This window comes from Haemaphysalis longicornis, unplaced genomic scaffold (genome assembly GCF_048455015.1).
Source record: "Haemaphysalis longicornis isolate Haplotype H1 unplaced genomic scaffold, Haemaphysalis longicornis Haplotype H1 scaffold_1, whole genome shotgun sequence".
Classification (NCBI taxonomy): domain Eukaryota; kingdom Metazoa; phylum Arthropoda; class Arachnida; order Ixodida; family Ixodidae; genus Haemaphysalis; species Haemaphysalis longicornis.
In genome coordinates this window covers 182,855,642-182,869,649 of record NW_027526203.1, presented here as the reverse complement: position 1 = coordinate 182,869,649, position 14,008 = coordinate 182,855,642, and the positions used below count along the sequence as shown (strand labels likewise).

At 49.3% G+C, this 14,008-nt stretch overlaps 1 protein-coding gene across 1 annotated transcript in view; it reads right to left on the bottom strand.

Annotated features, from left to right (window-relative positions):
• The window catches only part of LOC144139907 (bone morphogenetic protein 1-like), a 678,031-nt gene that overhangs the window by 17,627 nt on the left and 646,396 nt on the right, over positions 1–14,008 (bottom strand). The window contains exons 15-16 of the mRNA XM_077672135.1: positions 404–531; positions 165–320 (exon numbers count right to left, since the gene is read on the bottom strand). Of these exons, the coding sequence (XP_077528261.1) occupies positions 165–320; positions 404–531 (284 nt within the window). The remainder of the gene's footprint in view (positions 1–164; positions 321–403; positions 532–14,008) is intronic.

Genomic DNA, 14,008 nt, shown 5'->3' with positions numbered 1-14,008 from the left:
ACGTTTTGATTACGGCCAACGCTCACAATTTCGCCTAGTTCGAAATAAATGGTTTAACTAATTTGGCCATTATATTTTTTTTCCACAATGCGATGGTCGTTACAGTTCAAGTACAAAAACGCCAAGTGAACCATGTCTCGTGGGAAGGCAGGCATCCCACTCACCATGTACATGCGGTTGGTGGTGGAGAGGATCGGGTGGGGCACCTTGGCCCCGCAGAAGCGACCCAGCGTCGGGGCGTCTGTGCTGTCGCCGTCGTACAGGGAGATGTGGTCGTACGCGCACTCCTGGTGGGGCTCCAGCTCGAAATCGTTGAAAATCTGGCGCGAGAAAGCGGAGGAGACGAATGTACTTCACCACGCGGTGGCGCGTGCTCCGGCACGACAGGTGCGTAACGCCCTACCAGTTTGAGCCGGTGTCCTGGGGTGGTGGTGAATAGCCAGGCACAGTCCTTCCTGCTCGGGTAAGAGTCCGGGTAGTTGGGACTGTTGATCTCGCCCAGCGGTGCACTGATCTGGTGCGTGCACGTGCCTGCGTGTAAATGTAGCCCCCGAGAAGGCGGAAACCAAGCTGAGCACAGAAGATCGGGTGCTACATCGAAGTGGTACGCTCTTCAATGTTCCCACGTCATAACTGCTGCTAGGTGAAGAAATGGGTGTATATGATCGTAGTGTTTCAACTACAGCAAGTTTTCACTTTTTACTTCGGTTTTCGCTTTTAGTAGCCATGTATTCACGAGGGCAGATCTACGTCAAGTAAACGGGCCAATAAAGGAAATTATTCCAACGTCTTGTTTGCAGGTGAATCGAGCGGGTGCGTCCCGATAAGTCCTTCAATTGGTACTCATCTTCAAATCGCCACGACGCCGTTTGCACGACACCAAGTTTTCATGTTTTGACATCCAGCTTCCCCTTCCCCCTTACACCCCCCTCCCATTGAGCTTAGCGACCAATTTGTCGCATCACGTTCACGCAAAATTTACCCAGGCTATTAAAACAACTTCCACGTTTCTTCGTGTGGTTCCTGGCAGCGGCAAACGTTTTTTGTTTTTTTTTAAGGGGGGGGGGGAGGGGGGGGGGGATTGTGAGAACCCGCGATACCGACTTTGTACGCGGTGAGCTCTCCGAGAACCGCGCGGCACGTCGACGACGTGCGCCTCCTTCGTTTGCGCCTCCTGAGATGCCGCCACCACTTGGGCACGCTTGGAAGCGGGGAGCTCGAGAGTCGCTTCGGCAGCAAGGCGGCTGCGGCGAGGGGGACATCTGCTGCGGCGCTCGGCGGCGGCGGCTGGCCGCTCCGAGCGGGGAGATCACGGCGTGCGGCAGCGGGCCAACCTGGCGCCTTTCCTTCCAGCCTGAACCCGCCACCGTCCACCGAGAAGCCTGACGGGTGCTTCGGGCAGGGGTGGTGGTGCGGGCGCAGCGACACCTCAGGCAATGCTGCCACTTTATCAGGGCTCAGCTTGACGTCCTTCTGTCGACACGCATTTTGTCGTTCTCTGTTGTTTAGTCGCTCTGTGTCCACGGAACTAGAGCGGAAATTTTTTACCGACATGCCTTCTTTATTGCTCACGTAATAACAATTTTAGCCCCTGCCAAATTCTCAACACACGGGCGGTGTTGGTTGCCGTCTCCTTCAGAAACACATCAGCCGAGGCCGGGAGTCAAACCCGTGCCCTCATTCTCAACAGCTAATTATCTGAGCTGCTGAGCCACCCTACGGGTCTTTGCTTGGTTGGATTGACAGCTCTTAGTTGTCGAGCTGGCGAAATGCTATGTCCTGTGCATAGAACCACCGAGACTTGTGGGGGGCGGCCACTGTAAAGGATGCACCACCTCACAAAGACGAATAGTGCGGTGAAGAAACCTTTATGACAAATTTTGAGAGCTGGGTTATCTAAACATTGTGCTGCGATAACACAAAATTCACGTGGCGTTATCACGTCTGGTCAGGCAGCCTGCATTTTCCGCTGATTACTCGTGGAAGGTATCACCGGCTGCTGATCATCAATCCCCGCCACATGTGTTCAGTGACCGTTCGGACGTTTCTCACTACAACTTTCGATTGGCTGTACTGTTTTTGCAAGTTCTTGCAGAGTAAAAAAATTCACACACGGTTTGGCTGTTCGGGGGGTTCTGCGAACCGCGTCTCCGTGACGTCGGCTCAGGGATTCTCGCATCTATCGTTTGCTTCACTCGGGCTCGCTCTTCCTGCTGATTCTTTGCGCTCGGTTGACTTTTGATGCTTCTCCGCACCAGATTTTCCGTGTGCGTAACTTCTTATCATAATCAAATACTTAAAATAGCATATACTAGCGGCGTGCTTTAAAGCACAGTTTTTGATACCACTCCGGAAAAAAACATTGGCGGCATCGCCCAATTCCTTGCGAACCCGGTCCTGTGCGGAGCGCGCAGAGTTGAAGCTAAGCATCAGCTTCTGTACCTCACAATATTTCGAACAAAGGGAACAGCCAGCTGCTAATAAGCGACTACAGCGAAAATGCAAGACGAAAAGAAATTCTAGGCCTCCGATGTTGTCGGAGAAGGCATTGTGATCCCCAGTAACGGTATGTAAGGGGATGGTAAAACAGTTTCTGTAACCTTGCGAACGCTCCAAAGTATTATATCACATCACTTTACGTTGTCATAGCATGAGAGTATACCAACATGAACTATGGGGCGCAAAAAATGTTGTTTGAGTTTCAAATGACCTACTGTGTGTATAGGCGCCTGCTAGTTTTATACCAGGCTTCTAACCAGTACGGAGACTTATTCAGCAAAGCGTTAGCATTTGAGCACGATACCTATAACGTGGTTGGTTCAAGCTCGGAGGCTGTGCGCGTATACAGGAACCGGTGCCATAACCGCTTCATCCACAAAGCAATCGTGGTTTCAACGCCGTCTGAGATTTGTAGGTGTAAACCAAATCATAGAGACTTAGGAACAACACGCCCCGTTTTCATTCATGCTTTTCTGTCCTTATAAAAGGTCAGTACAGAGTGTAAAAAGTCAGTACGGAGAGGAGCTAGTGCTAGTCGGTTTCCATAATTTCTGCAGGCGACCCGCCATAACAAGTTTCCGCCATAACACACACGTACGCACACACACGCACACACCCACACACACTCACACACACACACGCACGCACGCACGCACAATCACACGCACACACGCACACACAGACACACACGCACACGAGCGCGTATGCACGCATGTAGGCATAGTAATCACGTATACGGTAAAAATACAGTAACACTATGTTTGTTCAGACCTGGAGGAATATTTATGGTGCATTCCCCGCAACCAAATCTTCCCCATATTAAGATATGCGTTATAGTAAAACTGCACTCAAGAGAACAAGATTAATTTTCTTCAATTCTGGAACGTTATCCCGAGTGTATATGCCAGGATTTGTTCTTTATGCCTGAAGAGGTTGGAAAATAATGAAGAGCTGCGTGGATATATTCATCGGTTTCGATTCTTATTATACTGAAAACCGGGACGCATATTATTTATGGCGTTCGTTAGCGAGTATATCAAGCCTTCAACACCGTAATCATGTCATAACATTTCAAGTTACGAGTCAGTTCGTTATGATAATGATGGCTACAATTGAAATTCGGGGCACAATAGCCACCTTGGAATACTATGGACAAGGCCGTCTGCGCCGTTTCACGGTGGCGCAGCACTAACCTTCGTATTGTATTTGCATCTAAGTAAATACGCCCACCTCCCTTCGCGAGAACCCTGGTGTGATGAAACGCATCTCATGGGGGGTTCCATTGGCGTTTTCCATCGTATTGATTACGCTTATAGCAGGGATTCTCACGCGAAGGGGAGGTGGGCGGACGACCGTCGACTGAGACCGCCGGAGCCGCGGCATGCCGCTTTATATTCACAGCGCCCGAAGGAGAGGAGAGCGCGGAGAGAGAGAGTACTGCACATGCGCAGCGCGCGCAGCGCCGAGCGCAGTGCCGAGCGCAGCGCCGAGCGCAGCGCCGCCCACCGGCGCCTAGCAACGGAGTGAGAGTGCGCTGCGCCAACCCGCAGCTGTTTGGGAGAGAGTTTTCGCTATCGGAGAGAGGAGAGGAGGAGAGGCGCAGCTGTGCGGACAACGCCGGACAGACGCAGGAAGGACAGAGGGGCGAGCATGAGATGCGTTGCATCTAAAACGCACGCTGCGGATATGTAACTCATTGCACGCAGCCGTAACGAAAGCCAATTTGTGTAGAAGGGAATGCATGCCATACAGCCTGAAGTAGATATACACACGAACTTTGTGAGTCCCCGAAACCTCCCCAAACCTCTTAATAAAACGTTTGCGACGGTGGAGAAAAGTTAAAGCTTTGGAAACAGAAAAAGCATTCATCTCATACAGGTCAACAACAACGAAAGATATAGAAGACAGTCGTTTTATTTCCTGATATCGATGCGCGTGTTGGGGCCCGCTGCTTGGTGCGCAGAATTAGAGGCTGTTGAGTATTCACCAGAGCATCTCAGTAATACTTTAGGGAAGTCTACGCATTTTGAATACTTATCGAGGAGCTCTGAGCACTCAACCTCGCAAATAAGCTAGAAAGGACGTGTGACACATGATCTTCTGGCCAATGTTCTTAAAAAAGTTGTTCTCTCTCTGCCTTCATGTGTTGCAAACTTGTGCGGGATACAGCTTGAAATTATTCAGAGGTCACAAGCTGGCAAAAACAAATCATCAAAACGGGCGATTTCTAGCACCGGCACTGCTGCCCCTCACAAGTGGAGTGTAGCAGGCGACAGCGGCGCGAGTTTCTAAGCAGACGTCAGGAGCGAGAGGGCGCCACTCAAGCATCTCACCGCCAATAGCGTGCGAAGGCAGCATACACTTCTGCTTATACAGCGTTCCTCAATACCCCATGTGGGGATGTTCTACTCTGTAGCACTTTCCTAGGCTTCAGAGTATGCACACAGAACTCAGAGTAGGGTCCTACATTTCTTGTGCTCGACCCTCCAACTAATTGCGTTGGGATTGATTGATTGATTGATTGATTGATTGATTGATTGGTTGGTTGATTGATTGATTGATTGATTGATTGATTGATTGATTGATTGATTGATTGATTGATTGATTGATTGATTGATTGATTGATTGATTGATTGATTGATTGATTGATTGATTTTCCAGCAGTGCTTTCAGCAACACGTGCAGCAGAGCATTTTCTTGTTTAGAAAACGTCGTCAATACCCCACTACGGGTACGTGTAACTGCGTGGGTGCGTATCAATTTTCTAGCATTACAGCACCAATTCTCAGGGATGCGCCGGTAAGCCGGCGCTTACGAATGACGTTTCGCTTCCAGGTTTTAAATCGCCAGCCGCACCTGCAGCTTTACGGAAAGTATGAAGAGGGAGTACTTTTTCCAGTGGGTATCGAATGATGACGTAAATATCAAAGCGTGACGTTAGGCCGAACATCCTATATTTCGTATTATCGTTAGGTAATATTCAAGTTGAGCCTTACATTATGCAAACAACGTCGTACTCATTCCACGTCGGGCTGCGGGTACCGATTCACGACGTTAGACCTCAAAGCGGGACGTAAGGCCTAACGTCGGGCCGTTGCATTCCCGCGTCGCCCCCTCCCTGTAATGCGCATTAGCTTATGCACAGCCAGTTATAAGCTGGAGTATTCAGGAAGCTTCACCAAGTGTGGACACGAAGAAATCGGTTGGGGTGTGCTAGTAGCACATTTGAACTAAATAAGGCGCGCCCGGGCCTCATTCCTCTGCCGGTAACTTTGGCATACTGCCCAGATAATGCCAAGTATGTATGTTTTCCGAAGAGTGCGAATATCCTAAGGAATACGTGCGTCAAGTCGTGAAAATCCGAGTAAACACTCGTCGAATGCCGAGGCACGTGTGCAAGACATTTTACAAAAGAGTCGTCGTTGGAGTAGCGGCCAAACAGTCGGCGATAGACATTCCACCGACGCCGTTCGGTGCCGAGAGCTCCTTCACGTCCCCATTCGGGCGTCGAGACAGTGCGTTCAGAAGGCAATTTCTGGTCAACGCCTCGGGCCATTCGTGCAGCGTGTGTAGAGAGAACTTTCGCCCTTTTGGCCAAGGATCTCTAAAACGGCCTATTTTTTGTCGCATTCGATTAGGAAAGAGAAAAAGTTATCGCTGATGTATAATCTTACGGGACAGCTTTATTTATTTGGCATAGCGGTGGCCCTTATCTGAAAGAATAAAAAAACAGTCGTAGCCCACGTGATTGTAAAGAACCTTCAATGTTGTACAAAATGTGTGATACACCCGGTAGACGGCACGTAATCGAAGAAATGTTTGCATCAAACGTGGAGGAAGCGTGTGAAATCAATGTGAAGAAAGAGCGTGGTGGTTTTGCTTTTGATTTTTCTAAAAATTCTTTAGTGCAATCTCCTCAAGACGCCCGTGGAACTCGTAAGGACGCCTTCCCACACCGCCTTCGGGGGTAATGAAGCGGCCCACACAGCAGCTCGAGGTCTTACTGCCTGAGCAGGCCCTTCTGTTACCCCTAACCACGTAGCACAATCCACTCGAGATAAGCTTAATACGTACACGGCTGTCACCGCAAACTATCGCCTCCACCATCAGAAATACCCCCCAGCCCACTCCTCACTTTTTACAACAGAAGAACGCTTGTGGCGACTCCTTCAAACTAATACCCTTCAGCGTCGCGCACGCCTTCATCGCATATACCGCAATCAGTACCCACAACTCCTATGTCCCTACTGCGGAGATGTCGACACCACCTGACACACTGTGTGGGCGTGCCCCTTACACACAATCCCCTCTGTGGATCAATGGGAGGCGGCTTTGGACGGCTCTCACCCCCGGGGTTCAAAAAGCCCTGGTGGTATGTCACCGCTGGGCTGCGCTCAGTGGTCAACACCCGCCCCTAAATTGCATAGTGCAATAAAGTTTATTCCTCCTCCTCGAAAGGGAGAACAAGTTGAAGCGAATTATGGGCGTAATATATTGTCTCTAACAGCGCAGGTCTCGTTTCTTACTAATCTGCGCTGTTCAAAGCTTCCGACTACAAACATAACTGTGCATGGCGACATTAATGAAATACTTCCACAGTGCAAGTAAGACAAGAAAAAATACATACACATTTAGTGTTGCCAAAACGATTACACAGGGTAAAAATTTTTGTGGCCATAAGAACAGCGCCCCAGCGTAAATGACGGCAAGCTAAGGTAACAAACACCTATAGGATGCTTTCGCGCGACTGCAACTTTATCGTTGCCAGTCCAAGCTGGTACCAGGGCTTCATCTGATCCCCGGTCCTATGGAACGAACAGAACAAAATTACAAGAGCGAAGACACCCGAAGCGCGTGCCTATTTCTTGATACCCAGGTAAGGCATCGAACTCCGCTGAAAGCACCACGTACAGTAATCCCTCGTTAACTCGAACTCGGATATCTCGAAATCTTCGGCGTGAATTTATCTCTCAAAGGCGCCATGTGTGTGTCTCCCTTTAGCTCGAAGCAGTTTTTTTCGGTGGACCACGGATATCTCTAAATGCTGACAGAGACGACACACGGCAAACTCCGCTACACACAGCTGATAAGGTTTCCGTTCAAACGCTTAGCTCTCACTACGCTCTGAACGTGGTCGTGAACGGCAAATTAAAGCTGTACGAGTGCAATGTTCCCGTTCCCGGAATGCTGTCCGACGCATACATAGTTGAGAGAAGTGTGGACGATGCAGCTGATAAGAAAGAGAAGCGGAGCCTCGAGGAGCGTCTACAACGACAGAAACAACAAACATGCTGTGCCTGCTTCTCAACAAGGTTGAATGTAGCGCTGGCGACAAACAATTGATGCAATGCATTGACCAGCTCGAGAACGCTTTTCTTGGATGCGAACGCGAAACCGGCGAGCATCACGCAGTTCTTTTTTCCGCAATAATAAAAATTCGTGTTTCCCGCGAACTTTTCTCCTTCATTTACAGTCCAGCTTTTGTTAACAGCACTAGTTCGTATTTCAGTGACCTGGCCACAATTTTTCAGCATTGTACCTAACTCGAAACTCCGCTTATCTCGAAATCGAAATTTTCAGCGGATTTTGCGACATTGAGAGAACGAGGGATTACATTACGTCAAAATAACGACTTTACTCATCTAAAATACACGTGGGCGATGAGGCAAGTAGTAGTGGATAGCTGCGGAATAATTTAGACCACCTGGACATATTTAACGTGCGCCTAAGTATGGTGCGTGCGGGCGTCTTTGTGTTTCGCCTTCACCTCAAACAAAGCCCCCCAAGCGGAAAATAGGACCTGTGACCTGTGATCCCTAGGTCGCCATGGCGATGGAGGTTTATGAGGAGGTGGAACTGGTTGCAGGTACAGTTGATAAAATTGCAAGCCAAACCCCTGCCCCCCAAATAAAAGAAGAAAAAAAAAACAGAGGCCACAGAAGCGTCCGTTCGCACCCTGCTTATCGCAAACTCGCACCATTGTCTCGGTTAAATTACGTGCACTTAAGAAAAAGTGGGCTTTGGAATAATGATAGCCTGTTAACGCCACTGTGCATGTAAGGGCGCAACACCTTTTTATAGAGTGCAGCTCTTAAGCGCCCGCTACTGCGGTTTCGCGTCACCGTCAGCCTCGTTGTAACCGAACAAACGAAGAGAACACCGACATACACTAGATAAAGCGAACATGAAGGGGAGGAGGAAAGTAGGGCGAAAGTGTGAGGGGGAGGGCGATCGGTATCCCAAAGCTGCTCGAGACGTACTCGGCGGCGGCGATGCCCTGCGACATAAGGCTGATGACACGATCACTTCCTGAGACGCAGCAGTTATTCGCCGTCACCGAGAAGACCACAGTTCGGGATGCGCTCAAATTTCGCATGAGGGAGTATCGTAAGCGTCAGCCAATCTTTATCTGTTTACTTTTGGGTGTCTAAAGGTTGATTGATAGATAGATAGATAGATAGATAGATAGATAGATAGATAGATAGATAGATAGATAGATAGAGAGAGAGAGAGAGAGAGAGAGAGAGAGAGAGAGAGAGAGAGAGAGAGAGAGAGAGAGAGAGAGAACATAAGAAACAGGGCAACACGTCGCCAACAACGGTTACTTTTGGCGTAAAAATCTTTTGCCATAGTTATACAAAATCACTACCCCACCCTCCTCCTTTCAAAGACATATTTTTAAAGTTTAAATTATGGTTTTACTCAGGGAACTATGAGGTGGAGGTGTCAGATTTATTTAAACCACCTGGGGTTCTTTTGCGTTCTCGCGCTTCAAAAAAACGAAAAAGATCGTCGATGCGGCAGCACGGAGAGCCCTGGAGAAAGAACACTTAAAAAAAAGAAGATAAACGACCATTTTTCTTCTTTTGTAAGATACGCCTTCTGAGTTCGAGGGGCTGATTGAAAAATAAATGCGACAAGCGGCCAGTTAACGCCTTTGTTCTCTGCTTTGGATACCGGCTATACTGAAGCGCAGTGGTGGTAGTGGCGTTTCGAATATCGATAGCAGCCGTAATAATGACCCCGCTTCCCCTCGCCTGCTCGCTATGTCACTGCACAACTAAAACGCGATCGATGAAACAGTCCTTGTCTTTGCGTGAACTGCACTGCCCGGTATGCGGCGCGCACAGACGGTGTCCCATTGCGGCGCAGGCATTTCCATTTTTGCCTTGCATTTCCACTGCAGCCCAACTGTCCGCTCGCCTTCCGTACACACCGACGCCACACCTCCCGTCCCTGTATTAATATTACGGCTATAGTTAGTGACAGTGCCCGAAACAGCGGATAGTGAAGAAATTGCGCGAGCAGCGGTGGGAAGCGAAAGGCATGAAGAAATAAAAGCTTCACCCCCGCCGGCGAGGTGGCGAGATAACGTTTCTGTGTCGACGCTTGTCCGCGCTAAGGACATTGCGGTGGCGGCGGCGGCCGCTTCGGCAGGCGACCCGAGCCTATCCGTCCGTGCTCTCTTAATGGCCTGTAGTGGTGCGTAGCGCCATTAACATAATAAATCCGGTGCCCTGCTGACTACCGTTACGGCAGCAGTTCTCTGAGTAATGAGACGTAGCACTTGCAACACGACGAAAAAAATAGGGTGGAGGAGTGGTATCCTGAGCTCTTTTCTTTTGTTCAAGAAAACGTCCAAGACACGAGTGTAACCTGCACTGCCAAGAGTTCAAACACGTTTTGCTAGAACGACTTTCATTTCGGCGGTCGCACGGCTCTTCTCTTCTGCGCAGTGGCTTCCGTTACGTTGGTTATAGAAGCGTAAGTTGCCACTCTGTATCTCAAACATGCGGCTGTTTATAATAATAATAATAATTATAATAATAAGAACATGCGTCCCATGCCCAATGCAGAACTAAGTCCTTCTTTAAGCAAAAACGCTCGTGTGTAGGAGATTTCGGCGCACGTTAAAGATCCCCAGGTGGTCAAAATTAATCCGGAGCCCTCCACTACGGCGCGCCTTATCGCCTGCGTTGCGTCGGCGCGTTAAACCCTACAATCAATCAAGTCCTCCTGTAGTTATATCTGCCCCTGCCCTTCTTGTGTAAGAAATATATTTACCCCTCATGTGCATTATTTTTATTTAAAAACTGTGATTTCTTAACGCACCCCATTACCAATAGTTATTTGCCTTCTCCCGCCACTCGTTCTCTCCGTGGGTATATCCACACCGGTATACGGCACACGTCTGCTGTACGTTAGTCGCATTATTTGCCTTGCCCTTTAATTCGAGAAAAAAAAATCCCACGAATCGTAGTGTGCTCTTTCGTTCATAATGTGCACCTTTCTACACGTAAACGTGATACCTCACATCCTGTTTTCTATGAACCGTAGGATTGAACGAAGTTTAATGTAGCGGAAGATTGTACGCGCCCTTCTAAGCAAGGTCAGGGGTCATACTCGACAGGACAAACATAGTAGACAAACTTCCAACGACAACTAAAGACGAGATGGAAAAGGCGCTGAAGCTGATGAAGAGGGTAAAAGCGGGATGATACGATTGTATACCTTTGCACAAGGTAGGCGATGGAGAGGCCAACACACCAGAAAAGCTTGCATAAGTACACCCAGAAGAGCTCCCGACCTTTAGTGTACTGCTAGCCTGGAAAACTTAAAACCTATTTCTTGTCCACTAAACAGGTTATGTCAAATACCTTAAGAATTACAGACCCGTCAGCATATTCACCGTTGCAAGATGTTTACCAAAGTAATAGTTAGCCGCATAAGTGAGCTCCTGTAGATGTCAACCCAGGGAACAGAGGCGACTATTAAGGTGGAGCATTAGCGCATAAAAGACTACAGGGCTACGTGCCCGGGTCATGCCAGCCATGTTCCTACCGCTTGCAGCAAACAATGGGGAAGACGATGAATTCGTCTCGCTGCTGAACTAAGCAGCGAGATGTAGCACGTGGCACAAGGCCCCAGTGGAGTGCCGCCCAAACACGCAAAAAAGAGTTATAAATAAACGTTTTTCCAGTCCCACTCCAGTATTGCCGCGGCCGGCTTGCCTGACTTGTAGCTCCTCCTCCTACTTCGACCGTGCCCACTTTAAACACACTATCCTTATTGTGCCTTCCTCGTAGCAAAGGTGGTGTGGGCGGGAGGCAAGGCGCATGAGGGGATCGAAAAGCTTCGCACTTTTGCTCTAGCGGAACGTTACTCCGCGTGGTTAGGAGATCGAAATTACGACCTTATGTTAAATACGTTTATACTTATTTTCCCAGGCTATGCATATACCCACCCCACGGGAATATGACGTCTCCTTGCAGGCCACCCAAAAATTGCAGCCCAAGGTGTAACAGCGTATGTAGGCTTATCGAAATGGTGCTGAACTAGGAAGCCGAACAATATTAGGCTCCACAAGACACCTACGCCAATGTATGGTTTCGTATATAAACAAAAAATAAAGTTTAATATCTAGAGAATAAGCGGTAGAAAAATTGGGTGCCAACGCGGCACACCGAGATCGCGTGCAGCATAACAACAGATAGGGCGAGACAGACAACGATGAAATTCTCAAAAGGCAGTTTTAAGAATGCAAGACTTAGTTTAGTGTGCATTACCGTCTGCAGTGGACGCGTCGAGCAGTTCACCGCAAGATTGTGAACATTTGCGAGAGAGAGAGAGAGAGAAAGAGAGAGAGATAGAGAGAGAGAGAGAGAGAGAGAGAGAGAGAGAGAGAGAGAGATAGAGAGAGAGAGAGAGAGATAAACTTTATTTTGAAGCCTGTGTCCAAAGGACTGCTCGGCTGCTTGGTTAGGTTACAGGGACTATAGTCCTGGCTATCATAGTCCTGGCGTGTTTTTAACCTGGTGCACCAGCGTGGTCCAATAGAGCTCTTCAAGCTCCTTAGGGGGTGTGACCCATGCCTCCCAGCAAGTAGGGCGCTTTGTGGCAGGAATTGGTTACAGGGAAGATCTCAGGGTGCTTTGTATGTTTGGGCATGTCCAGAGGGTGTGTTCACTGTTGGGGTATTGGTCACAGTGTGAGCATTTTGGTGTGCCTGGAAGCCCGTCTATGTAGTGTTGTATGTGTTGTGTTGGTAGCGTGCCCGTTTGTGCACGTCGAATGAGAACAGCGTCAGGGAGGGGGAATTTTCTGGGGTAGGGGAGGGTGGTTCTCTGATCTCTGACGTCCCGTAAGTACTTTCTACGAGTCGGATGCATTTCTCGGCGGTGCTCTTTTGGGTCATAGAAGCGAGGCCAGTGTATTGGGGTGCCCGGATCAAAGAGAGCAGCTCGGGCTAAGGCATAGGCCTTCTCATTCCCCTTTACACCTGCGTGTCCAGGGACCCATGTCACAGTGGTATGAAGCTCGGGGTGGTTACGTGTGATGCTGGCGAGTGTGTAGCGCATGGGGGGGTAGATGTGATTTTCCCGTAGATTGCGAATTGCTGATTTGCTGTCCGTGATGATTGCCAGTTTTGTTTGATCTTGGTGTGCTTCTATGGCGTTTACAATAGCGTGAACCTCCAGATATGTCGACGATGGTGCGGGGGCGTACTCGGCTACTGCGGAGAGGACGTCGCTATGAAAAGCTGTCGTTCCGATTTTGGTGTCTGTTGAACGCAGCGTCGGTGTAAATGACCGTAGTTTCTGGGGAAAATGTCTTCCTGTTGTAGCGGTTTGCCCTGTCAGCGCGGCGACTTGCCTGGTCTGGACCCATATTTTTGGGTATGGGCTTCAAGGTTATGTTGGCTGGACATGACCATGGTGGCCGCTCTGGTGGAATATGCTGGAGCTGCGAGATGTTATGGCCCAGATCAAGGAGGATGAGACGACCTTGAGGCGACGTTTGTAGTCTTTGGGTTTGGGCGAGGTGGTACGTGTCAATCTTCTCACTGAGTGTATTCAGCGCGCCTGTGGCATATAATAGGTCATTGTGGGTGAATCTTAAGGTGCCTGTTATGATACGGGTTGCGTTGCGGAGAATTACTTCGAGTTTTGTGTGCTGAGTATTTAAGAGAGAGTTTTCTTAGGTTATATGAAAATTACACGAAAAAAATGGCTGCCGCTTAGCTCCGCTAACCTTGGATATATGCAAAACAAAAGCTCGGCTTAGTCTGGCTGAGTCTTGGTTTCGCTTGGTTAACCTTTGATTTAGCTGCATTGCCGACCACGTCTCAAAGCCGTTCGTTTCCGTGCAACGCTCACAGAAGGGGGCCGGGCTAACGCGGCGTTCATTCATGGCAAACGCACCGTTCCTCTTCGCCTGGCGTGAGACGAGTCACGTCGCCCAAAACGGCCCAGCGCCGCACGCATGAGAGGCTGCGGGGTGGTTGGCTGCCTCGGCCGCAGCGGCGGTGGCGACCGCTGTCGGCGCCCTCAGGCGCCAACAGCGGGCCCGGCGAATCACGCGATGCGCTTCGAGGGTGTGTCGCCGGGGGTGTGTCTCTGGTCAAAAGGTCATTTGCGCATCCTCAACGAAATAGCTCGACGAAAGTAGTAAAGCTTTGCTTTAAAATTTAGTGTCCTTCCACTTTGAAGAAGAATGACTTGCGAAGCTG